Source organism: Hyla sarda, chromosome 1, assembly GCF_029499605.1.
Source record: "Hyla sarda isolate aHylSar1 chromosome 1, aHylSar1.hap1, whole genome shotgun sequence".
Classification (NCBI taxonomy): domain Eukaryota; kingdom Metazoa; phylum Chordata; class Amphibia; order Anura; family Hylidae; genus Hyla; species Hyla sarda.
The window spans coordinates 320,841,300-320,868,952 of NC_079189.1; the positions used below are offsets into that span (position 1 = coordinate 320,841,300).

Sequence of the window (27,653 nt, forward strand, 5' to 3'; positions counted from 1 at the left end):
GCTAACCTCATTCAACTTCCTGGGGAAGGGGACGCTGCAGAGCCATCGGTGTATCACCGGCCTCAGCGATGTGCCGCCCCGGCCAGTGATAGGCTGAGCCCACTGTCATGTAAAAAGCCGGCCAGAGCTCCTGTGCCGGACCAACGGGGCACGTAGGAAGGTATGTTAAAGTTTATTTTGTTTATTTTTGAGGCCTGGGCACAGGAATATATAAAAGCATTGCACTACACACATACACATATTCTTTGTAAAAATTCCAGAAGCGATCAAAAGGGATCTGAACTGTTTTACACTCCTGAAGGGAACAAGGTTGAGTGATATATAGTGTGGATACCTATGATATTTGTATTATTTTGAAAACTCATCCAGGAGTGTGATTATATACCTATTTTGAATAATGAAGTTGTTACACTCCGCGTCCCCGTCTGCAGCCGTGGCCGGGATTCGCATTGCGGGACGCGCCCACATGCGAATCCTGGCCCGTCACTTACCACGTCCTGCTGCCGTATCCTCTCCTGTCTCTCAGCTCCGGTGCACGCGCACCGGAGCTCTGAAATTTAAAGGGCCAGTACGCCCATAATTAATGTTGTACCTGATGCCACATTATAAAGTACCTCCACCTCCCACACTTCCCTGCTGGATCTTCAGTGCCTATTGCCTAAGAGAAAGCGTTCCCTATTGCCTGTTTTTCCAAACCCGTGTATCCAGACCTTCCCGCTACGTTTCTTGACTACGAACCTTTGCTGCCTGCCTTGACCTTCTGCTATGTTGACTTCGCTACAGTCTCCTTTGGTACCTCGCCTTGCCCAGTTACCTGTGTGGTCGAGCCGTGTCGGGGGTAGCAACCTGGGTGTCACCTGCCGCAGCAAGCCCATCCTGCCTTGCAGCGGGCTCTGGTGAAGACCAGCAGCACCTTAGAATCCGCTCCCCGATATGGTCCGAGTCATCAGCCACACAGGTGGAGGATCCATATCCAAGCTTCGTGACAGCCTACATCCCGGTACAAGACAGAAGTTAATGTGTTAATCTATATATGCCCGTATTCAGACTTGAAAAATGAAAGTTCCTGATCTGTATTGTGACTCCTTGCTAAGCGTCAATAAAGCAAGTTTTATCTGCACATCTTGTGCCAGGCATTTTTTCCTTAGATGTCTCATATATGGCTGACATGCCCGAAATTATCTCCGTTTTGGACCCATGTCCTTGATATCATCCATCAGCTGACTTCTATTCGACTTCCTATGGAGCCGGCCCCCTTCCTATTCACTATACCCTCTGTCCAGGTGGTCTGCCCGCTTGCTTAGGTTCATGCTTTTAGCTGCCCGGTCAGTTATTCCCGGGCTATGGAAATCTACTACCTCCCCTTCGCTTGATTCCTGGCTTCAGGAACTCTCACATCTATATAGGATGGAGGAGCTACTCGCTAACTCTAGGAAGCAGTTGGAGAGACATCACCTTGTTTGGGGGCCGTGGATTAGCTTTCTATTCTCTGAAACATAAAGAACTCTCAATTTAGAGTCTAATGATTTCCAAACCGCTTGACCTTCTTGGACGTGTGCCCTTACATATGATGTCAGTCTGCCTTCTGCCGGGGGTCTCGTTCGTGCCTTTTGTTCTGCGAGGTTATTTCTGTCTCTTGCCTGTATTCCCTTTTTCCCCTATCCCTATCCTGTCCTGCTCCCCCCTCCTAGTCTCATGCCTCTTTCTTTCTGTCTCTTTCTTTTTCATCCCTCTCTTCTTTAGTCTCCCTGAAGCCCCAGCGGCTTACCTTATGAACCTCATGATGCTAATAATGCTTGCATGTTTTCCTACGTCATGATGTTTTAATTACTCTTACAATAGCCTGCATTTCTGCTGCCAATTATTTAATTTTTTGTCATGAGGTTTTCGGTTACCTTTGTGCCTTATGTACTGACGTAAGCTGCTGGTTGTTTCAATGACTTGTTTATTTGTAAACTCTAATAAACTTTACAAAAAAAAAAAATCTGTGTTAACAGGTCACTGAGGCAGGTCCCAATGGCTGCTCTCCACCATCTCTGAGTAACACATCTTTCTTTGTACACATATATGAAGAGACATGCCACTCAGGGTCGGCAGGGCAGGAAAAATGTGTTGGGTTTGTGCTCCCTGCATCTGTTTTATGCTGCTTAATGTTTGGGTAACATACAACATGTGACAGGTTCCCTTTTGACAAGCACAGGCTTATTTGATCAGTGTTTGCATTGGGAAGCCATCGGCCCATCTTATACCACCCAAAGAATAGCAATGGTTCGAGCGCAAAGCAGTAGAGCATAAATAGTTATTATCTTCACCATATGTCTACACTGTTAATATCCACAGGTCTGTCCTGAATATTTCTGATGTCAACTTCCAAAACAGAGGCCTGGATAAGTCTGCTCTGCATAACCATATTTCTGTTATCCAGGTCATCCATTTCTTTCTGTTTTCTTTGTATTATAAGTCTGGGATTGTTCAACAGAGTGTAATATAGGAGCCATCTTGTTCTAGATTTCACTGATGTTCTAGGTCCTGCAACAACAAACAAACAAAAAAAATGAATCCTTTTCTGTTTCATTAAAAAATGTATTATTATTTCATAATATATTACTTGTTGATACATTGTTATTACATAAAATGACAATGCCAGAGAACCTTTTCTATAACCTCTACACTGTGACATTCATTTGTTATTAGTGCTGTAATGGAGTATTACCATTCCTCTTGTCAAAGAAGTGCAGCTCTACAATAGCACTGACTGGATAGAGTGAAACTGTGTAAGGACACATCCGATTAATAATTCATTAAAGGAATTCTTACAACCAGTTATTAAAGGAAAATGGTCAGCCTGTTCACCCACACTAAACCCAATACACTGGGTTATAGTGTGGATAAACAGGAGTCCGACGAGAGGTCACTGGCTAAAATATGTATGTACCTTAGGTCCGGAGGTATGTCCCCTCGAAGATGCTCTGGTATATTCCAGAATTTGCAGGCTGGAGACGGGAACCCGCCAGCTTAATTTACATATTCATTCTCTATGACTCCTAGTGATGTGGAGTTGCGGGTCACGTGAGTGTTGCAAAGAGCAGAGCGCTCACGTGACCTGCAAATCACAGACAATGAATATGTAAACTAAGACGGCAGGGATCCTCCTCCAGCACGCAATTACCTCAATATAGCAGAGGATATTTAGGGGGACATATCTCCGGACCTAAGGTAAAGAAAATAATGTGTTACTCAGTACCTAATCCTGACCATGTACATCTAATTTTGTATGCCACTATCCCCTATATTTATTATAAAAATACCTATTTTCTTTTGCTCACAGTGCTAGAAATTCTCTCAGGGGAAGGAGGCGTCTCCCTCCCTTGTGGTGGTGGGAGATGATTGGGGAGTCTGCTCATGCAGCCTTGTCCATGAGTCATCTCTTGTCCATGGCACATGAACAAGCTGATGCTGCTGAAGGTTAGTGTCCCAGTCGGTATGGGGACCCCTAGTGGTGGGATTTTCAGGAGCCTTTTTCTTTATCAAATATTTTTATCAAAATTTTTTAAACAACCATATTACAAAAGGTCTTTAATTTTCATCAGTAACAACATATAAAAGTTTTTGGATCTGACAGTGCACATTTAAAGTATTCACTAATTTACAGGAGGAATAGAGGAATGGTACAATATAGAGTTGTAGGAAAATAAAATATGCTCCAGCATTGCAATTTCAAGAGAGATACAAGAATTTACTAAAACAGACAGGTCAGGAGAGTCGGTATAAACAAAAAAAACAAAAAAAGTCAAAGGGAAGCCAAGAAGCCCTTATGCACATTAGAGGATCGGCCAGTACTGCTGAAATTGGCGGGTTTGGCCAACATTTAGCTAATGTGTCTGGCAGTATAACGGAAAAGATGATAATAAAGGCTAGGTTCACACTACAGAATTATGGAGTATAATTCTGCTTAGAAGTTACAGCAGCTGGAATCTGCTTGGAATACTAGCAATGTATGTATTTCTTCTAATTTTCTGTTGAACCATGTCTGATGAAGAGGCTTATGCAGCCTTGAAGGTTTCCTATTTGTTGTTTTATAATACAAGAACAATCATGGCTTAACACAGTGGTTCCCAACCTTTTTTTGGCTTGGGGCACCCCTTGCTAAACATTTTTTTAGCAGGGCACCCCTACATAAAAATATTATAAATAATAATATTCGACACGCGTCAAAAAATGGCTAAAAACAAGCAATATACAACACATATATATCTGTTAGGGTTGGTTCACACACTTGTAGTGTACGGGTGCCGCCCTTTAATTTCACTGAGCAAAACGCTGTAATGGAGCTGGATGTGGATCCTCTAACCTGTGTGGCTGATGACTCGGACCGTATCGGGGAGCGGAGTCTAAGGTGTCGCTGGTCTTCCCCAAAGCCCACCGCAAGGCAGGATGGGCTTGCTGCGGCAGGCAACACCCAGGTCGCTACCCCCCGACACAGCTCGACCACACAGGTAGCTGGGCTAGGTGAGGTACCGAAGGATAAGGCAGTAGTGTAGTCAAACGTAGCAGAAGGTCAAGGCAGGCAGCAAAGGTGCAGAGTGTAATAACGTAGCGGAAAGTCTGGATACACGGTTAAGGCTAACAGGCAATAAGGGTCGTTTAATATCGGGCTAGGGGCACTGAAGATCCGGCAGCGAAGTGTTGGAGGTGCAGGGAATTATAATGTAGTGTCAGTTGTAACAACTAATTATGGGTGTACTGGCCATTTAAATTTCAGAGCTCCGGCGTGCATGCCCCCAAGGAGTCAGGGACGCGCGCGCTGGGGCTGAGACACAGAGGAGGAGGTGGCAGCGGAGTATGGTGAGTGACGGGCTGGGATTCGCATGCGGGCACGTCCCCCGTTGCGAATGTCAACCTCGCCTGCAGTCAGGGATTCAGGGACCATGCGGTCATGGCCAGTGCTTCCGGCCAGAGCGCAGTGTGTGACAGTACCCCCCCTTTGATCTCCCTCTCTTTTTTGAGGACAAGAACTTTTGGATAAGGTCACAGTCTAGAATGTTGTCCTGTGGCTCCCAAGACCTTTCCTCTGGGCCAAATCCTTCCCAATCCACAAGGAAAAAACGTTTTCCTCTGAAAAACTTGGAATCCAGAATTTCTTTGATGACATAGACATCGGAGGTACCAGAGATGGGAGTGGGAGTGATGTCTTTTTTTTTTTTAAATGGTTATGGGTAACAGGTTTTAAAAGATATACAAGAAAAGAATTCTGGATCTGGAGAGAGGAAGGCAGATGAAGAGAATAAGCCTCAGGGTTTAAAGGGGTTGTGCGCTGCCCTTCCTTTCGGAGCTCCGCTTTCAGTGTCCGGAAGTTCAATAATGAGCTTCAGGACGCTGCGAGCGGAGCTCCGAAAGGCAGGGCAGCACACAACACCTTTAAACATTTTTTGATCTTGTAAGGACCCAAATAGCGAGGACCCAGCTTATAACATGGTACCTTAAAGCGGATGAACTTAGAAGACAACCACACTTTGTCCCCTGGAGAGCATTCGGGAGGAGGGCGTCTATTCTTGTCCGCTTGCAATTTCATACAAGTGGCGGCATGCAGACGAGAGTAACAAGTCTGACTGTAGAGATGAACAAAGAAACTTTGTGATTCACCACTGCTGCAGGCGGCCTTATTAGTCACAAACGATACTGCATATCACCAGACGGCAAGGCAGGTAAAGGAGGGAGGGAGGCGGGGGCTCAAGTGTGGGACAGCGCGGATTCGTGCCGGACTGGCACTTCTTCAAGCCACTCTGATCTGTGTTCTAATGGAGGTTGCTCTAAATACACAGGTGAGCAACACTGCCGGAGTGAGGGTGGGGGTGGGGCAGGTACACAGACATTGGTTAGTACTAACGAAACAGCTGATGAAAGGAAAAAATTTCATTAGAACACGTCACTTATGTACAAGAAATATACACAACATGTGAATACAGAAAAAATAAAAAAAAATAGAATTCATAAGAAGACACTCAAATCGTGTCTGTCATTGAGACCAGCCGGTCCCAAGGCTCCTAACTTCATGATCCATCTGGATTCCTTTTGTAAGAGTGTGCGGTGCCTGTCTCCTCTTTGCTTCGGGGCTCTCACAACTTCTAAACCGGCAAATCTGATACACCGGCCGTTGCCCCTGTGGATCTCGTTCAAATAGGAAATAAATCTTGGGGCCTTTGCCTGTAGCTATAGAGCGAATATGCTCACGTACTCTGGTGAAAAGGCATCTCTTGATCTTCCCAATATAGAAGAGTCCACAAGGGCAAAGAAGGGCATATACTACAAATGTAGTGCGGCAAGTTATCAAATATGGGATTATTTGTTCACTATTTGTTTCGGGCTGGCTTTAGTCAGCTAGTTTTTGTGAATTTGATCATTATTTTTAGTGTTTATTTTTAATTTGTCACCTAATGTAGTATTTTTACGGTGTGCAATAATGGGTTTGGATTTGGTGATTTTTTTTAGTTCAGGGTCCATTTCCAGTATAAACCAGTTTTAAAAAATGGCATTTCTTATTGTTTGGTTTAAATTTGAGTTGGAAAAAGAAAACATAATCCGTTTATTTTCATTATTGGCTCTATTCTTGCTTTTGTTACGATTTTTATTTTTATCCAAAAGGAATGCTCGACTGATATTTTTAGTTTTATTAAATGCTTCTTCGATAATTTTCTGTGGGTAACCTCTTTCAGCAAATCTGTTTTTTAACTCCAAGGCTTGCAATTGAGAGATGTGAGATGCGGGTCATGTGAGATCCGGGTGTACAGGCTCTCCACGTCGATCGAGGCAAGACTGAAAGTATCTTGCCAAGTGAAGTCATCAAGATGGGTAAGTAACTGGTTAGTGTCTTTGATATATGATGGTGTATGGGCCAAAATAGGATTTAATAACCATTCAATGTATTTGGGTAAGGCTTCATTTGCAGAGCCGATCCCAGTGACAATGGGTCTGCCTGGGGGTCGGCTCTGCGACTTGTAAATTTTTGGTACACAATACCAGGTAGGGTAGTCTACGCACCCTTTCTTTCTCAGTATTTACTAGACTGTATTCACTGACTTGAGCACACTATCACCTGGAAAAATGTCAGTCCAAGAAGCAAGCTCCATGGATGAAGGACAGTCTAACCCTGCACCAGACTCCACCACCTATCTCAAGGCAGGAAGGACAGAGGCGGGGGAGTTCTTTACTTCTGTGAACAGCAAAGATGAACTATCTGTTTGTAGCACAAGAGCCCTAGAGCTCAAAATCTTCAACCTACTGACCGTGAGATTAGATTGTTTTGGACACTCAATTCTTTGGAATCCTATAAAGAGAGCAATCGTGCTCCACGAGGGCTCAGAGTGTACAAATTTCCTTCTCAATATCGTGACAACGTTACTTTCTTGAATGAATGGGACACAGCCCGTACCGACCATGCCAACAGATTGCTGCAAATCATACTCAATAAGAACAAATTCGAGTATGAGAATGTGTTGGGTGAACTCTGAAAAGTTAAAACAGTATATAAAACTCGAGTGTCAACTACCCAGTATGAAAATTTCAATAATTGTTTGGAGAAAAAAATGCAAGTGGTCCAAGCTGAAGTTAAAGAAAAGAAAAGAGAAGTTCATCCGCGATAAACTTGATTACAACCATGGCTCCATTTTTACCAAGAAAAATTATAGAAACAACAGAAGATTTACTAGAAATCGCAGAAGACCCATATCAGACTTCTGGACAACCGATTCTAAGTCTAGCCAATAGGACGATGCCAGAGCGAAAACCTCTACATCTTCAACCAATAGCTTGATCCCTTTAGAAAAACCAGAAGATGGAGAAGAAGCAAGAAAAGACTTTCGGAGAGGTCCATACAGTAAATGCAAATCGGTCACTTGGAGTACCAATAGAACAGTCAAACGTTGTCAACATCTCTGGGGTCCATTTATCAGATGACTGTATTTCTCTCCTTTCCAAGGGTCTCAACCTTGGCCTTGCGGAGTCCTTTGACCCCGTACAGTTCGAGGTTGACTTTTATAAAGGAGTACGTAAAATTCATCTTTATACATTTTTCAAGCATTCTACAACTACTAGTGTATCTTCTGTTGTCCCCTACTTGTGAAATCCCCATCAATATTGGTCCTCTAGGATTTAACCCCATATATACTAATGATGCAATAGACAGACAAACCATCACCGACTTATGTGAACTTACTGATGCAGCAACCATGCATTGCAATCCACTCTCGACTTAGGCTGTCTCATTCAGATGAGGTAATGCTTCTAGATTTGCTCCTCCCGTCCTCCCCAGCAGTCCATTGGACTTGTTCGAGAGAACGGTTTTGAATCTACCCCCCTGCTCCTGACAACCTATCGAGAGTGGAGCGCAAAGCTCTTCAGTGGTTATCGAACAGACCAGACCTTAAGGTGTGTAGGGCTGATAAAGGAGGGGCCACAGTCGTAATGCTTAGTACACATTACTGAGGTGGCTAGGTAATAAAACTGTGTATACACCTCTAACATCTAACCCCACAAATGCCACACTATCTCATTTACGTTCTTTATTGAACCATCACATTAACACAGGTGACATATTGAGAAAATCTGCAGAAAAACTCTTACCTGATTTTCCTAGATACCCTACCTGGTATTGTCTACCCAAAATTCACAAGTCGCAGAGCCGACCCCCCAGCAAACCCATTGTCGCTGGGATCGGCTCTGCTACTGAAGCCTTATCCAAATACACCGAATGGTTATTAAATCCTATTTTGGCCCATACACCAACATATATCAAAGACACTAACCATTTACTTACCCATTTTGATGACTTCACTTGGCAAGATACTTTCAGTCTTGCCTCGATCGACGTGGAGAGCCTGTACACCCGCATCCCACATGCCTGCACGTATGCCAACCTGTTTGTCGCTTTTTTTTTTAAAGAAAGTACATTTTTTCTGCAAATAATCCTGATGTGCAAAAATTTCCTTCGATATGTCGATGACATATTGGTCATTTGGGAGGGCCCAGAGAAAATCTTTGAAGACTTCGTACAGCACCTTAATACCTCTAATAAAGAGAATATTAAAACCTCTAACTACCGGAAAGATATTGCTAAAAATACTCTTTAACATTACACCAGTTCTCACTCTGCCCAATTCAGGAATGCCATCCCCCTACTCTCAATTTCTTAGGTTGAAGCGTAACAACTCTGATGAATCCACCTATCAATTGCAAGCCTTGGAGTTAAAAACCAGATTTGCTGAAAGAGGTTACCCACAGAAAATTATCGAAGAAGCATTTAATAAAACAAAAAATATCAGTCGAGCATCCCTTTTGGCTTAAACTCAAAATAAAAATCGTAACAAAAGCAAGAATAGAGCCAATAATGAAAATAAACGGATTATGTTTTCTTTTTCCAACTCAAATTTAAACCAAAAATAAGAAATGGCATTTTAAAAAACTGGTTTATACTGGAAATGGACCCTGATCTAAAAGAAATCACCAAATCCAAACCCATTTTTGCACACCATAAAAATACTACATTAGGTGACAAATTAAAAATGAACACTAAAACTACTGATCAAATTCATGAAAACTGGCTGACTAAAGCCAGCCCGAAAGGGAATAAACCCTGCAGGCATTGTTCATACTGTACACTCAACATTAATAGCAGGGTTACACATATCGGAGGATATGAACAAATAGTCCCATATTTGATAACTTGCCGCACTACATTTGTAGTATATGCCTTTCTTTGCCCCTGTGGACTTTTCTATATTGGGAAGACCAAGAGTACGTGAGCATATTCACTCCATAGCTACAGGCAATGGCGCCCCAAGATTTATTTCCTATTTGAACGAGATCCACAGGGGCAACGGCCGGTGTATCAGATTTACCGGTTTAGAAGTTGTGAGAGCCTCGAAGCAAGGAGACAGGCACCGCACACTCTTACAAAAGGAATCCAGATGGATCATGAAGTTAGGCGCCTTGGGACCAGCTGGTCTCAATGACAGACATGATTTCAGTGTCTTTTTATAAATTAAATTTTTTAAATTTTTCTGTATTCACATGTTATGTATATTTCTTGTAAATAGGTGACGTGTTCTAATGACGTTTTTGCTTTCATCAGCTGTTTCGTTAGTACTAACCAATGTCTGTGTACCTGCCCCACCCCCACCCTCACTCTGGCAGTGTTGCTCACCTGTGTATTTAGAGCAACCTCCATTAGAACACAGATCAGAGTGGCTTGAAGAAGTGCCAGTCCAGCACGAAACGCGCTGTCCTACACTTGACCCCCACCCCCGCCTCCCTCGCTCCTTTACCTGCCTTGCCGTCTGGTGATATGCAGTATCGTTTGTGACTAATAAAGCCGCCTGCAGCAGTGGTGAGTCGCCAAGTTTCCTTGTTCATCTCTACACTCACCTTTAATTTGGGACTGCTATGTCCCACTTGCACACCACCAATACTTCTCCCTGCAGTGGATTTAGACACATCCCAGCTTCAGTACTAATAGAGTTTGTTCACCCCTATGATAGTAGTGCCAGTCTACGCACCCTTTCTTTCTCAGAGTAACAAGTCTTTTGCCAGATAGAGACAAAATTCTGCGCTTGTTCATCGGCCATGGGAACTCTGGAGGAAGTGGATAAGATAAAGGAGGACGAGGATGAAGTCCATACACCACTAAGAACGGTAAAGATCCAGAGGATTCAGAATCCTCATGGATGTACGAAAATTCGGCCCAGGGTAGCAGATCGGCCCAGTCGTCTTGGCGAGCGGAAACAAAATGGCAGAGATAGCCTCACAAGACCTGGTTCACCCTTTCGACCTGTCCATTGGATTGAGGGTGGTAACCCAAAGAAAAATCTAATTTATCTTGAAGGCGTGAACAGAGAGCCCTCCAAAACTTAGAGACAAACTGGACTCCTCTGTCGGAGACAATATGGGAGGGCAATCCATGCAAGGGGAAGATATGGCAGAGGAAGAACTTGGCAAGCTGTAGTGCAGAGAGTTATCCCGGTAGAGGCACAAAATGAGTCATTTTATAGAATCGGTCCACAACAACCCAAATGACCGTATTTCCGCCAGAAGACCAGAAGAGGGAAGGTCAGTACTAAAGTCCATTGCAATATCGGTCCAGGGCTGCTCTGGAACTGGTAAAGGATGTAGTAGACCAGCAGGCTTGGAACGGGGGGTCTTGTCCTGGGCACAAACTGAACAAGATCGGACAAAACCAACGACATCCTGTTTTAGAGTAGACCACCAATACTGTCGGGTGATGAGCTGTATGGACTTACAAATTCCAGCATGACCGGCCAGTAGAGAAGAATGACCCCATTTCAGGACTCGGAGTCTTAAATGGGGAGGTACATAAGTCTTCCCTGGTGGCAAGTGCTGAAGACATGCTGGCGCTGCTGAGATGAGACAATCAGGGGAAATAATATGTTGAGAATGGGATTCAAGGCCTTGAACATCGGATGATCTGGACAGAGCGTCAGCACGAAGATTCTTCTCTGCAGGACGGAAGTGGATCAAGAAGTTAAATCTGGAGAAGAATAGAGACCAACGAACCTGTCGGGGGTTGAAACGATGGACAGACTGGAGATAGAGCAAGCTCTTGTGGTCGGAATAGAAAGTAAGCGGGTGTACAGAGTCTTCCAAGAAGTGACGCCATTCTTCTAAAGCCAACTTAAAAGCCAAGAGCTTGCGATCTCCGATGGTACAATTTCTCTCCACAGGTGAGATGGTTTTAGAGAAAAATCCGCAGGTTAAAGTTCTCCCCTTAGAAGACTTTAGCGTTAACACTGCACCTGCTCCAACTGAAGAAGTATCACTTCCAAGATGAATGGCTTGCTAGGATCAGGTCTAGATAGAACAGAAGCCGAAGCGAAGGCAGACTTTAGCTGTTTGAAAGCTTCTTCAGCCTCAGGAGTCCAAACTCTTGGGTTAGAAGTCTTCTTGGTAAGCAAGACGATGGGGCTACCAGAGTGGAGTAATGAGGAATAAATTGCCGATAGTAATTGGCAAAGCACTGAATTGCTTTCAAGCCCGAAGGTTGTGGCCAGTCCAGTACTGCAGACAGCTTGTTGGGATCCATTTGTAGACCTTGACTGGTAATAATATACCCCAGAAATGGATGGCTGTTTTTTTCAAAAGTACATTCCCATAGTTTAGCGTAGAGATGATTTTCATGGAGACGCTGTAACACTTGGCAGAGGTAAGAGCGATGAGACTGGATATTGGACGAGTAGATGAGTACGTCATCCAAATAAACAACAACACAGGAGTATAGGAGGTCACGAAAAATATAATTGACAAACTCCTGGAAGACTGCTGGAGCATTGCAGAATCTGAATGGCATCACTAGATACTCAAAATGTCACGAGTATTAAATGCGATCTTCCATTCGTCCCCTTCTATTATAGGAATCAAATTAAAGGCCCCACGAACCAAGGCCCTACGAAGGTCACAATCTCAGCAGAGATCCCGCCAGTAGTTGGAGCTGCAACTATACTGAAGAAGGACTTCAGCCACGGACTTTATGGGTGAGGGGTACATAGTACCAAGATAGCAAGATAGCAGCCTTTTTCTCCCCAGCTCTACAGCAAAGACTGCGGACAAACGTCTGACAGCACAGATTCATACTACAAGTACAGGCGCATAGTGCCGGCAGACTCTGTCTTTTCATATTGGGACTTTGCTTTTACCTACTTACAGGAACCCCAGGACTTTCTTTATATCTATTTGGAGCCATTTTATATGCAGTGCCTAGCAGTCCCCTTTTATGTATATTTAACAGTTTTTATATTGTATATGTATTGATAGTGTGAAGATTGATGGGGAAGCAGAGCGCTAGGGCCCAGCGCTTTCCCCTATATTTATTCTAACTTAATCATTGTTATTTTATTAATACTAATAAACTGTTTACATTATCTACTGATCCTCCTCCCACACTTTATCTTATCATATCTAACTGTGGTGGCCCAATACGGGAGGTGTTACCCCATACCCTTGCTGCCTCCCTTCAGTGTCCCTTGGATGCCGCATGCATCTGTCCCCCATGTAAATATGTTTATTGTGTATTATACTATGTAATGTGTGAAGAAAGCATTGTCACTTTAAGGGTACGTTCACACGACACAAATTTGATGCGCATGATTTGATGTGCAGGATTTTCTGCTGCAGATTTCAATGTAAAATAAATGGCTCAGCACAGCTTCTAATCGGCAGTTACAAATCATGCGTATCAAGTCTGCACAGGAACCTGTATATGTGAACATACCCTAAGACTGTTTACCATGTGAGTTGTCATGTGATTGTTACCCAGGAGGTATCAGTGACCAGGTTTTTTAAGGGTGACCAATGGCATCCCCCCAGAGCCTCCCCCATAAAAGCCCTGGTTGGAGCCTCTGCTCTCTCTTGCTTCCTGCTGAGGTCCTGTCAAGCCGTGCCTAAGTGTGTCAAGAGTCATATGAGGCCTCAAGTCCAGTCTGCAGCCACAAGCTACAAACCTGCAAGTAAGCCACAGTCACAGTCTTGTCAGTCATCAGTCACAAGTCAAGTCAGTCAGAGTCATCATTTGTCAAGTCAACTTGGCGTGCATTAAATTGACCGCATCAACTTCAAGTCCCAGCAGGCCTTTAAGGTCTCTGAGTCACTGGTCACCTCCGTGGGCCTGGCTGAACTGTATAGACTTTACACCTGTCTAACCTCAGTAAAGCTACGGTTATCCGTAACTTGGCCTTGGAGTCATTATTACCCCCATGCCTAGCCCGGGATCCAGCGGTATACCTTTGGGTGGTACTGAGGATAAACCACACCCTGGCGTCACGAATACAAGGGGTTAATGCCATCTTCCCCTAGGATAATCCCATCTGCCCTTTGCATCACACCCCATACCACATAGCTTATTGCTTACTTATTGCAAACTTTCCACCTACCCTACAGACTATCACATTCTCTACCCTGCAGAATATCGCTACTGCTATTGCTTTCTATCATTCCTACCATTAACAGCGCTTTTCCTTTTACCTTTCTGTTGCAACTCCCACACCACTATTTATTACATTCATTATATTTATTACACTTACTACATTATTTATCAAGTGACCTTGAGAACTGATCAATACTTAGTTTTTTTCATTTTCATTTATTAATAATTTTCAGTGGTGTGTTTAGGGATCTCACCCAGATTGTAGATCTTGGTCCAACCACTAGATAGAGTACACCTCAACCACTATTTCTTTCATTCCCCCCAAATGACTCCAACCTCTCTCCCCCACCCACCCACACACACAATACTTCCAGCCTCCACCAAATGCCCCCAGCTCCCCTCTCACACACAATACCTCAAGCCTCTCCCACACACAAATACCTCCAACCTCTTTCAAATGACTCCAGCTTTTCACCCACCCCATTGCCTCCAGACTCCCATCCACCCACCACTATTGCCTTCATACTCCCTTATTGCCTCCAGCCTCCCACTCATCACTATTGCCTCCAGCCAACCAACCACTCATACCTTTTGCCTTCAGCCTCCCACCCAAACGCCTCCAGCGACCCACCTGCCTCCCAGTGCCATTGCCTTCACTCACCCCCCCATTACTTCCATTCACCCCCTACCCCGGCTTCCATTCACCCCCCCCATCCACCCTGCCCCTGCTTCAATTCACCCCCCCAGCCACCCTTGCCACTGCTTCCATTCACCCCGCAGACAACCACCCACCCCTGCTTCCATTTACCCCCACTGCTTCCATTCACCTCCACCTGCCCCTGCTTCCATTAACCCCCTTGCTTCCATTAACCCCCTCTTCTATTAACCCCCCTGCTCCTTCTTCCATTCATCCCACCCTGCCCCTGCTTCCATTTAAATTCCCCCCTCCCTTGCTTCTGCCCCTGCATACATTCAACACCTCCCCTGCTTCCATTAACCCCCCTGCTCCTTCTTCCATTCAAATCCCCCCTCCCCCGCTTCTGCCCCTGCATACATTCAACCCTCCGCCCCGCTCCTGCCCCTGCCCGTTTTCATAAAAAATCCCCTCTCCCCACCCTCACTTGTGCCCTGTTCTGTACGCGGGCTGCTGGGGAAGCATCCCACATCATCGCTGCAGTGATGTGGACGATTCCCCGCCCTGGCGCATGATCCTCTCTGGCGGAAGCGTTCAGCGCATGATGCTGTTGCTTCCTCCAGGAGGGAATTTCAAATATTAAAAAATAAAATAAAGTTTTGGCCCACCAGAGCCCGCAAGCACCCCGGGCAATGCCGAATGGCACACCAGTGTGCCGGAGTACCCCGATTGGGAATCACTGGCTTAACATTTTTTTGTAGGCCTAACCACATAATAAACATAAAATAAATAATAATAATAATATTAATATAGCGCCAATAGATTCCACAGCATTTTACCATTTTGGGAATACAAATAAAGACAAGTATCAGACATTACAATATTACACACTAAATATTAAAACTGCAAAAATGTATCCGAATTATGTCTGTGTGAACAGCCTGAAAATGAGACACTGGGACAAATAAGTCAAAGTATATATATATACATATATATATATATATATATATATATATATATATATATATACCAGGTTTTTTTTTTTACGTGGGGAAAAAGACATGTGGGGAGATTAACCATTAGGTGTCTATTGTAGACTAGTGATGTCGCGAACATAAAATTTTCGGACCGCGAACGTCCGCAAAAGTTTGCGAACCGGGCGAACCGCCATTGACTTCAATGGGCAGGCGAATTTTAAAACACACAGGGACTCTTTCTGGCCACAATAGGGATTTAAAAGTTGTTTCAAGGGGACTAACACCTGGACTGCGGCGTGCCGGAGTGGGATCCATGGCAAAACTGCTATGGAAAATTACATAGTTGATGCAGAGTCTGGTTTTAATCCATAAAGGGCCTAAATCACCTATTATTCCTAAATGGTTTGGAATAATGTGCTTTAGCCCCCTTTAGGCAGCACATAGAGCCCCCCTTTAGGCATCACATAGTTAGATTCCCCCCTTTAGACAGCACATAGATTCCCCCATATTAGGCAGCACATAGAGCCTCCCTTTAGGCAGCACATAGTTAGATTCCCCCTTTAGGCAGCACATAAGATTCCCCCATATTAGGCAGCACATAGTTAGAGCCCCCCTTGAGGCAGCACATAGTGGGATTTGAACACAAGGCCCCAGCGCTGCAAGGCAGCAGTGCTAACTTCTGAGCCACCATGCTACCCTTAGCATACATCTAATATCCACGGTTGCAAAAATGGACAGAGATGTCAGCAGAGAGTACCTGAAAAATTAGGCATGTACACATGCCTGAAAAATGTGGTATTGTTGCAGCCGCTTCTGTAGCAGCGGCAATAAAAATTGCAGCACCATAACAATTGCACCAGCAGAGGCCAGAAAAATTAGGCATCTACACATGGATGAAAAATTGGGTATTGTCGCAGCCACATCTGTAGCAGCAGCCAGAAAAATTGCAGCACCAGAAAAAGTGCAGTAGCAGAGGCCAGAAAAATTAGGCATGTACACCTGGCTGGAAAATTTGGTATTGTCGCAGCTGTAGCAGCAGCCATAAAAATTGCAGCACCATAACAAGTGCAGCAGCAGAGGCCAGAAAAATTAGGCATGTACACATGGATGAAAAATTGGATATTGTCGCAGCCGCAGCTGTAGCAGCAGCCATAAAAATTGCAGCACCATAACAATTGCACCAGCAGAGGCCAGAAAAATTAGGCATCTACACATGGATGAAAAATTGGGTATTGTCGCAGCCACATCTGTAGCAGCAGCCAGAAAAATTGCAGCACCAGAAAAAGTGCAGTAGCAGAGGCCAGAAAAATTAGGCATGTACACCTGGCTGGAAAATTTGGTATTGTCGCAGCTGTAGCAGCAGCCATAAAAATTGCAGCACCATAACAAGTGCAGCAGCAGAGGCCAGAAAAATTAGGCATGTACACATGGATGAAAAATTGGATATTGTCGCAGCCGCAGCTGTAGCAGCAGCCATAAAAATTGCAGCACCATAACAAGTGCAGCAGCAGAGGCCAGAAAAATTAGGCATGTACACATGGATGAAAAATTGGATATTGTCGCAGCCGCAGCTGTAGCAGCAGCCAGAAAAATTGCAGCACCATAACAAGTGCAGCAGCAGAGGCCAGAAAAATTAGGCATGTACACCTGGCAGGAAAATTTGGTATTGTCGCAGCCGCTGTAGCAGCGACCATAAAAATTGCAGCACCATAACAAGTGCAGCAGCAGAGGCCAGAAAAATTAGGTATGTACACATGGATGAAAAATTGGGTATTGTCGCAGCCACAGCTGTAGCAGCAGCCAGAAAAATTGCAGTACCATAGCAAGTGCAGCAGTAGAGGCGAGAAAAATTAGGCATGTACACCTGGCGGGAAAATTTGGTATTGTCGCAGCTGTAGCAGCGGCCATAAAAATTGCAGCACCATAACAACTGCACCAGCAGAGGCCAGAAAAATTAGGCATGTACACATGGATGAAAAATTGGGTATAGTCGCAGCCGCATCTGTAGCAGCAGCCAGAAAAATTGCAGCACCAGAAAAAGTGCAGTAGCAGAGGCCAGAAAAATTAGGCATGTACACCTGGCTGGAAAATTTGGTATTGTCGCAGCTGTAGCAGCGGCCATAGAAATTGCAGCACCATAACAAGTGCAGCAGCAGAGGCCAGAAAAATTAGGCATGTACACATGGATGAAAAATTGGGTATTGTCGCAGCCGCAGCTGTAGCAGCAGCCAGAAAAATTGCAGCACCATAACAAGTGCAGCAGCAGAGGCCAGAAAAATTAGGCATGTAATGGAAAATTTGGTATTGTCGCAGCCGCTGTAGCAGCGGCCTGAAAAATTTCTGTTTGTTTTGACAGGCAGAAAGTGCCCTAAAGCATTGAGGCTTGAACCCTAGTTGGTGGCGGATAAGTCACACAAGTCATCCGGCATTCAGAGTTCAAATACAGCAGCATGTGGACCATTTTTAGGCCAAGGCAGGTCATCTGATCAGGCCTTGTTCAGTCAAATGTATCGCCCAGTGTCAGTCCCTTTGGGATCCATCCCTCATTCATGTTAAGAAAGGTGAGGTAATCCAGACTTTTTTGACCAAGGCGACTCCTCTTCTCAGTGACAATACCTCCTGCTGCACTGAAGGTCCTTTCTGACAGGACACTTGAAGCTGGACAGGCCAGAAGTTCGAGTGCAAATTGGGATAGCTCAGGCCACAGGTCAAGCTGGCACACCCAGTAGTCAAGGGGTTCATCGCTCCTCAGAGTGTCGATATCGGTGGTTAAGGCCAGGTAGTCTGCTACCTGTCGGTCAAGTCGTTCTCTGATGGTGGACCCCCAAGGGCTGTGGCGATGCATAGGACTTAAAAAGCTCCGCATGTCCTCCATCAACAGCATGTCTGTACAGCCTCCTGTCCTTGCCGGCGTGTTTGTGGGAGGAGGAGGAGGATTACTTTCACCTCTTCCCCTGTTAGATCCCTGTTGTGCTGTGACATGACCCTTATACGCTGTGTACAGCATACTTCTTAATTTATTTTGGACCTGCTGAATCCTTTCCACCTTGCTGTAATGCGGTAACATGTCAGGCACATTATGTTTATACCGGGGGTCTAGTAGCGTGGACACCCAGTACAGGTCATTCTCCTTCATCCTTTTTATACGAGGGTCCTTCAACAGGCACGACAGCATGAAAGACCCCATTTGCACAAGGATGGATGCTGAGCTACTCATGTCCTGTTCCTCGTCCTCAGTGATGTCAGGGAAGGTATAATCTTCTTCCCCCCAGCCACGTACAACACCAAGGGAACCAGATAGGTGACAAGGAGCACCCTGGGATGCCTGCTGTAGTTGGTCTTCCTCCTCTTCAAAGCCACATTCTTCCTCTGACTCCTCTTCCTCACAATCCTCTTCCAGCATTGCCACAGGTCCAGCAAGCGATGCTGATAAGGCTGTTTCTGGTGGTGATTGTGTCCACAACTCTTCATCTTCACGCTCATCTACTGCCTGATCCAGCACTCTTCGCAGGGCACGCTCCAGGAAGAAAACAAAAGGTATGATGTCGCTGATGGTGCCTTCCGTGCGACTGACCAGGTTTGTCACCTCCTCAAAAGGACGCATGAGCCCACAGGCATTGCGCATGAGCCTCCAGTAACATGGCAAAAAAATTCCCAGCTCCGCAGATGATGTACTAGCACCCCGGTCATACAAATATTCATTGATGGCTTTTTCTTGTTGGAGCAGGACATTAGGAGTGTTGAATTCCAACGTGTCGGGCTGTCGCAAATCAAGCACCTCACTGGCATGTTGTTTCACCGCTGGATATCTGACAAGTGCGCCATGGCCGTGTAGGAATGCCTGAAATGGCCACACACCTTCCTGGACTGCTTCAGGACATCCTGTAAGCCTGGGTACTTGAGCACAAAGCGTTGTACAATCAGATTACGCACATGTGCCATGCACAGCACATGTGTCAACTTGCCCAACCTCAATGCCGCCCAAAAATTTGTTCCGTTGTCACAAACCACCTTGCCAATCTCCAGTTGGTGCAGAGTCAGCCACTGGTCCACCTGTGCGTTCAGGGCCGACAGGAGCGCTGGTGCGGTGTGACTCTCCGCTTTGAGGCAAGTCAACCCCAAGATGGCATAACACTGCCGTATCCGGGATGTGGAATAGCACCTGGGGAGCTGGGGTGGGGGGCGGTGATGTGGAGCAAGACGTAGCAGTGGAAGAGGACTCGGACAAGGATGTTATGAAAGAGGATGGAGTAGGAGGAGTAGAGGAGGTGGCAGCAGGCCTGCCTGCAAGTCGTGGCGGTGTCACCAACTCCTCTGCAGAGCCACGCATTCCATGCTTGGCAGCCGTCACCAGGTTTACCCAATGAGCAGTGTAGGTGATATACCTGCCCTGACCATGCTTTGCAGACCAGGTATCAGTGGTCAGATGGACCCTTGCCCCTACACTGTGTGCCAGACATGCCATAATTTCCTTTTGCACAATGGAGTAAAGGTTGGGGATTGCCTTTTGTGCAAAAAAATTTCGTCCGGGTACCTTCCACTGTGGTGTCCCAATGGCTACAAATTTTTTTAAAGGCCTCAGACTCCACCACCTTTTATGGTAAAAGCTGGCGGGCTAGCAGTTCCGACAAGCCAGCTGTCAGATGCCGGGCTAGGGGGTGACTTTGAGACATTGTCTTCTTGGGCTCAAACATCTCCTTGACAGACACCTGACTGTGGGCAGATGAGCAGGAACTGCTCAAGGGGAGAGACGGAGAGGCGGTTGGTTGAGAGGGGGCAAGGAGGGCAGCAGTGGTTGACCTGGCTGAAGATGCTGGACCAGGAGGATGATGGCGGCTTTGACTTTGTGTGCTGCTTGTACTGACGTGTTGATCCCATTGACGTTTGTGATGTGACATCATGTGCCTTCGCAAAGCAATTGTGCCTAGGTGGGTGCTGGACTTCCCACGACTCAGTTTCTTCTGGCACAGGTTGCAAATGGCCTCGCTGTTGTCAGAGGCAGACACACAAAAAATGCCACACTGCTGAACTCTGTGATGACGGCATTCTGGTGGTGGCAACAGCATGCGTTGATTGGCGTCCCGTCTGGCTGACCCCGGGTGCTGATGCATGCTGTCTGACTGTGCTACTAGCTCCTTGCGACGACCTCCCCCTGCTTCCAACTCGTCTCCTCCTCCTCTCTGTCTCCCCATCTGAACTTTCCCCCTCTTCTTCTCTTCTAGCGGGCACCCACGTGGCATCCACGGACACATCGTCATCATCAACACCTTCACCGCTATCTGACACCTCAAGAAAGGAAGCAGCAGCGGATACAACATCATCATCACACCGTACGTCCATGTGTGTAATGCTGCCTGACTGAGACATATCCCTGTTAGCTACATCCTCTGGCAATAATGGTTGTGCATCACTCATGTCTTCAAACTGATGTGTAAATAACTCCTCTGACGGATCAATTAAAGCTGCTGTGGTGCTAGTGTTGGTGGTGGCGGCAGGCGGGCAAGTGGTAGCATGAGAGGTGCCCGAAGCTAAGCTAGAGGAGGAGAAGGACGGTGCATCAAGGTTCCGAGCGGAAGCTTTAGTAGTAGATTGGGTGTCTTGTGATAGCCAGTCAACTAAATCCTCAGAGCTTTGGGGGTTCAGGGTACGTGGCCTCTGAACACTGGCCGTTCTAAGGCCAAAGGGAATCCCAGCACCACGATGGCCCCTGCGGGGTGGCCTTCCTCTGCCTGTCATTTTTTTGGTTAAATTTACACAAGTGTCACACCTAATGTGATTTGCACTAGGGTGACACAATTTGCCCTGCAGGCAAGAAAAATGGCAACTGTGACGTGAACTAACAGTGACGACTGATTTTATTTAACAGCCAAAAAAGGCATTTTTTTGGTTAAATTTACACAAGTGTCACACCTAATGTGATTTGCACTAGGGTGACACAATTTGCCCTGCAGGCAAGAAAAAATGGCAACTGTGACGTGAACTAACAGTGACGACTGATTTTATTTACTAGCCAAAAAAGGTATTTTTTTTAATTTGCACAACTGTCACACCTAATGTGATTTGCACTAGGGTGACACAATTTGCCCTGCAGGCAGGAAAAATGGCAACTGTGACGTGAACTAACAGTGACAGCTGATTTTATTTAACAGCCAAAAAAAGTATTTTTTTTTTATTTGCGCAACTGTCACACCTAATGTGATTTGCACTAGGGTGACACAATTTGCCATGCAGGCAGGAAAAATGGCAACTGTGACGTGAACTAACAGTGACGACTGATTTTATTTAACAGCCAAAAAAGGTATTTTTTATTTATTTGCACAACTGTCACACCTAATGTGATTTGCACTAGGGTGACACAATTTGCCCTGCAGGCAGGAAAAATGGCAACTGTGACGTGAACTAACAGTGACGGCTGATTTTATTTAACAGCCAAAAAAAGTATTTTTTTTTATTTGCGCAACTGTCACACCTAATGTGATTTGCACTAGGGTGACACAATTTGCCATGCAGGCAGGAAAAATGGCAACTGTGACGTGAACTAACAGTGACGGCTGATTTTATTTAACAGCCAAGAAAGTTTTTATTTTTATTTGCGCAACTGTCACACCTAATGTGATTTGCACTAGGGTGACACAATTTGCCCTGCAGGCAGGAAAAATGGCAACTGTGACGTGAAGTAACAGTGATGGCTGATTTTATTTAACAGCCAAAAAAGGTTTTTATTTTTATTTGCACAACTGTCGCGCCTATTGTGATGTGCACTAGGGTGACACAATTTGCCCTGCAGGCAGGAAAAATGGCAACTGTGAAGTGAACTAACAGTGACGGCTGATTTTATTTAACAGCCAAAAAAGGTATTTTTTATTTATTTGCACAACTGTCACACCTAATGTGATTTGCACTAGGGTGACACAATTTGCCCTGCAGGCAGGAAAAATGGCAACTGTGACGTGAACTAACAGTGACGGCTGATTTTATTTAACAGCCAAAAAAAGTATTTTTTTTTTATTTGCGCAACTGTCACACCTAATGTGATTTGCACTAGGGTGACACAATTTGCCATGCAGGCAGGAAAAATGGCAACTGTGACGTGAACTAACAGTGACGGCTGATTTTATTTAACAGCCAAGAAAGTTTTTATTTTTATTTGCGCAACTGTCACACCTAATGTGATTTGCACTAGGGTGACACAATTTGCCCTGCAGGCAGGAAAAATGGCAACTGTGACATGAAGTAACAGTGATGGCTGATTTTATTTAACAGCCAAAAAAGGTTTTTATTTTTATTTGCACAACTGTCGCGCCTATTGTGATGTGCACTAGGGTGACACAATTTGCCCTGCAGGCAGGAAAAATGGCAACTGTGAAGTGAACTAACAGTGACGGCTGATTTTATTTAACAGCCAAAAAAGGTATTTTTTTAAATTTGCGCAACTGTCACACCTAATGTGATTTGCACTAGGGTGCACAATTTGCCCTGCAGGCAGGAAAAATGGCAACTGTGACGTGAACTAACAGTGACGGATGATTTTATTTAGCAGCCAAAAAAGGTATTTTTTTTATTTGCACAACTGTCACACCTAATGTGATTTGCACTAGTGTGACAATGAGCAAAAAAACTTGCCAGCGGAGTTCCCCTTTTATGCAGTGGTCCCCAACTAGGGTGCCTCCAGCTGTTGCAAAACACACGGACTGATATCTTTCAGCCCTTTGAATACTGTAGTAGTTAGTTGCTTGAAGGAACTTAAGTTTGATTCTGGAGTACCCCTTTCAACTAGCGGTTCCCTCCCAACTAGGGTGCCTCCAGCTGTTGCAAGAATAACGGACTGATATCTTTCAGGCCTTTGAATACTGTAGTAGATAGTTGCTTGAAGGAACTTAAGTTTGATTCTGGAGTACCCCTTTTAACCAGCGGTTCCCTCCCAACCAGGGTGCCTCCAGCTGTTGCAAGACTAACGGACTGATATCTTTCAGCCCTTTGAATACTGTAGTAGTTAGTTGCTTGAAGGAACTTAAGTTTGATTCTCGAGTACCCCTTTTAACCAGCGGTTCCCTCCCAACCAGGGTGCCTCCAGCTGTTGCAAGACTAACGGACTGATATCTTTCAGCTCTTTGAATACTGTAGTAGATAGTTGCTTGAAGGAACTTAAGTTTGATTCTGGAGTACCCCTTTTAACCAGCGGTTCCCTCCCAACCAGGACTGATAACTTTCAGCCCTAAAAAGGGCTTTTTTGGGTGCTGTCCTTAAAGCAGATGTTACACTAGTGCTTTAGGAGTAAACTGGACCCTGAATACACCACCTAGCAGCAACCTAGCTATCGCTTTCCCTATACAGCAGGAGCAGCTTCTCTAACCCTCCACTTTCTAAGCCTGCAGCATGCTGAATGAGGCTAAAATGGCGTCCGTGCAAGAGGTAGGAGGGTCTGGAAGGGAGGGACTGCTGCTGATTGGCTGTAATGTGTCTGCTGACTCTAACTCACAGGGTCAAAGTTTACTGCAATGTTAAAGTATAGGGGGCGGATTGAACTTCACATATGTTCGCCCGGCGATGCGAACGCGGACATGCGAAATTTGCTGGGAACTGTTCGCCGACGAACAATTTGCGACATCTCTATTGTAGACACAGATCTACCTCTTTACACTGCTTGACTAATTTACACTATTGCTCAAGATTTACAAAAGTTGTACACTCCTTTGCTATGTGAGCAGTGTACAGTGGGAAAATGCCACAGAGCTGTGGCATTTTCCCACTGTACACTGCTCACATAGCTAGTAGTGCTGGAGCAGCAGTGTGTGCCAAACAAAACTCTGCACAATAGTATAATCATAAATCTTTATAAAGTACACAATTTTGGCGCGAAAAGTATTGACCACATTTTCAAAGAGCTTTGTGCCGCAGTTTACACTGTTCACGTCAGTTTTGTAAAAGTGGGCGTGTCCACGTATATTGTCTGCTTTACATGATATTTTCAAAGAGGTGAGAGTCCAGTTTACATAAAAAATTTCACACCACCTTTTTGATAGTGTAGAAATCACAGAAATGGTTGTAGTTTTATTGTTTTCTCCTCATTTTAGATATGGGAATGCGGAGGACTACGTCAGATTCGGCGGATTGCGATGATGAACAGCGTTTTTAAAATGTCAATAAAAGGGTTAACGAGGGCTGTGGGGGAATGTTTTTTTTTTATAAAATTTTTTTTTCAATGTGTTGTGTTTTTTATAATTGAATTTTCAGGCTTACTAGTGAAAGCCGTCTTGTAGACAGAATCCATTACTTAGTTGGGGCTTAGCGTTAACCCCAAAATGAGTTAGCGCTAACCCCCATTGATTGCTCCCCGGTACCCACCGCCACAAGGTTGCCGGGAAGAACCGGTACCAACAGGCCCAGAATGTAAAAAATGGCGCTTCTGGGCCTACGCGGTAACAGGCTGGTGTTATTTAGGCTGGGGAGGGCCAGTAACAATGGTCCTCACCCACCCTGGTAACGTCAGGCTGTTGCTGCTTGGTTGGTATCTGGCTGAGAATGAAAAAATGGGGGAACCACGCATGTTTTTTTTATTTAGAAAAAAAAATGCATAGGGTTCCCCCTATTTTCAGTATCAGTCATATAACAACCAAGCAGCAACAGCCTGACGTTACCAGGGTGGGCGAGGACCATTGTTACTGGCCCTCCCCAGCCTAAATAATGCCAGTCTGTTACCGCCTAGACCCAAGAGCGCCATTTTTGACACTCCGGGCCTGTTGGTACCAGCTCTTCCCGGCAACCCTGTGGTGTTGGATATTGGGGTAATAATGGTCAGACCCCTATCATGGGCAGACCCCCCACCGGTGGCACATAGGGCTACACTGCATTCCCCGCCGGCTCCAAGCTCCTGAATACATCTCTCACAATTCATAATCGCTGCCACTGGGAGACCGGAGCTCTGATTGGTGAATAGCTGTCACAAGTTTATTTACTTTTGTTGATCACGATTTGTATTCGTCAGTGGTAACTAAGTAAAGTGTGCACTTTATAATTGCCAGCGTAACTATTGGTAACCATTAATAATAATAAATAAGATACTAATTAACATATATAAGAACTTAAGTTGTATTTGTGCATTTTATACTCGCCGGCGCAGTATGTACTTACTATGATAATCAGCTAAATGTGGTTAAATTTTTTCCTCTAGTGGTGCAGAATGCACCTAGTGTGGGTTTAGGTATTAAGTGGTAAATCATTTTAAAGAAATACATTTTTTTGTACCCTATATCTATTGGTATAATTTGTAATCACCATTGGTAACTAACAATTATAATGAAACAGGTAGTGAAATAAGACATCAATTCAGGATTTTATATGTGTGTAATTTATATTGGTAATTAACTAACAATAACAACAATAATGAATAATATACTGAATCAATAAGAACTTCAGTTGTAGTCATTTATTTCATATTTGCTGGCGCAAGTAATATTTACCATTGTTAACTGGTTAAATCATACACTGCATACTATATGCACTTACTATGGGAATAACTCTTAACAAAATTCCAAAAAAAACAAAAAATTATATGGGCTCTTATGTGGTCCACCAAACAGTGGATCCGCAGGAGCATGGGGGGAATAGAGTGATGTTCCATATTCGACTATATATCTATTGAGAAGCGCCTGCATGCATTAAACTGAATAAGTAGATGCTCTATTGAGATGAACTTGTATGCGTTCCACTGAACAGGAAGTGATGGAGGCCCAACAGCCGGAAGTGGTTCCGGCGTCTGGCTGCCTACGCACATGGACACAAGCTGGCTCCCATCTGCAGGGTATGTGTACCTAATTGACATGTGTGTGTATATATATATATATATATATATATATATATATGTGTGTGTATGGACCCCTCAGCAGCACAACACCCCTTTAGGCACTTATATGTAGTCACTCTCCCAATGTATATGAGTATCAACTACCTAATCACTTTATAGCTGTTACAGTGAGCGCTCTGGTCCCCGCTCCTGGACTGGAGCGCTCACTGCCTCTGTCCCGGCCCGCATCTTCCCTGCGCGTCCCAGTCAGACACGCTGACCGGGAGCACAAAGTTATCCCCGACGGGGATGCGGTTAGCGTGGCGGGAGGTCCGCGCACACGCGCTGTATCCCGATGCTTTCCCCTACCTCCTGCAGCTCCACGTGTCTTCTGTGTTTCCCACCGAGCGCGTCCTCGATCGCTAGGGCGCGCGCGCACCGGCTTTATGAAATTTAAAGGTCCAGCGCACCATTGATTGGTGCCTGGCCCAAAGTGATCTATAAATGTTCCCTGCCCCTTCCTGTCCTTGCTGGATCTTTGTGCCTTGTGCCAAGAGAAAGCGTTCCATATTTGTTATAGTGTTTCCCTGCCTGTTGCCGACCCATTGCCCGTGCCTACCGCCTCTGAACCTGTGCTGCCTGCCTTGACCTGTTGCTAGTGACTATTGCCTCTGATCCTGTGCCGCCTGCCCTGAACTTTGCTACGTCTGACTACGCTTCTGCCTATTCCTCCTGTACCACGTCTATCTCAGCAACCAGAGGAGTTGAGTCGCTACCAGGTGGAACGACCTGGGGGCTACCTGCCGCAGCAAGACCATCCCGCTTTGCGGTGGGCTCTGGTGAAGACCAGTAGCTCCTTAGACTCCGTTCCCCGGGTACGGCCCATGCCATCACTCCTCTGGTCCAATGGATCCACCTCCTGCCACCTGTCCGGACCGTTACAATAGCATATACCTAGAAACCGTCCTACTACTTGTCTGGAGTGCGTAACAATTGTTTGTACATCTTTATATACAATTGTTGTCTAGAGGACGGGTGCCAAATCTCAGGTGAGGGGGTTCATGGCCCCTCTCCTGGGTTGTGCTTTAGGCTCCTGTGAGACATTATTTTAATTGGTTTTAACATGTCCTTGTCATATGTTAATAGTGTGTATACAGGATCTTTTTCTTTTTGTGTAATAAAGATTATATAGAACATAAATTGGTGTGCTACTATGTTTCAGTGTTGCTTTTTCTCTTGAATACAATGCAGGTTTGAATTCCACGCCCAGGCATAATATTCCACCAGAGTGATTGTCTCCTGTAGCTCCATTCTATAAGTTCCACCTGGAAA

At 45.1% G+C, this 27,653-nt stretch overlaps 1 protein-coding gene across 5 annotated transcripts in view; it reads right to left on the minus strand.

The window, feature by feature from the left end:
* Positions 1 to 1,936: 1,936 nt before the first annotated feature.
* LOC130273001 (stimulated by retinoic acid gene 6 protein-like) overlaps positions 1,937 to 27,653 on the minus strand; it is a 137,203-nt gene continuing 111,486 nt past the window's right edge. For all 5 annotated transcript variants that reach the window (XM_056519111.1, XM_056519134.1, XM_056519127.1 and 2 more), the window contains one exon: positions 1,937 to 2,529. In XM_056519111.1, coding sequence (XP_056375086.1) covers positions 2,309 to 2,529 — 221 coding nt within the window. In that variant the 3' untranslated portion in view covers positions 1,937 to 2,308. The remainder of the gene's footprint in view (positions 2,530 to 27,653) is intronic.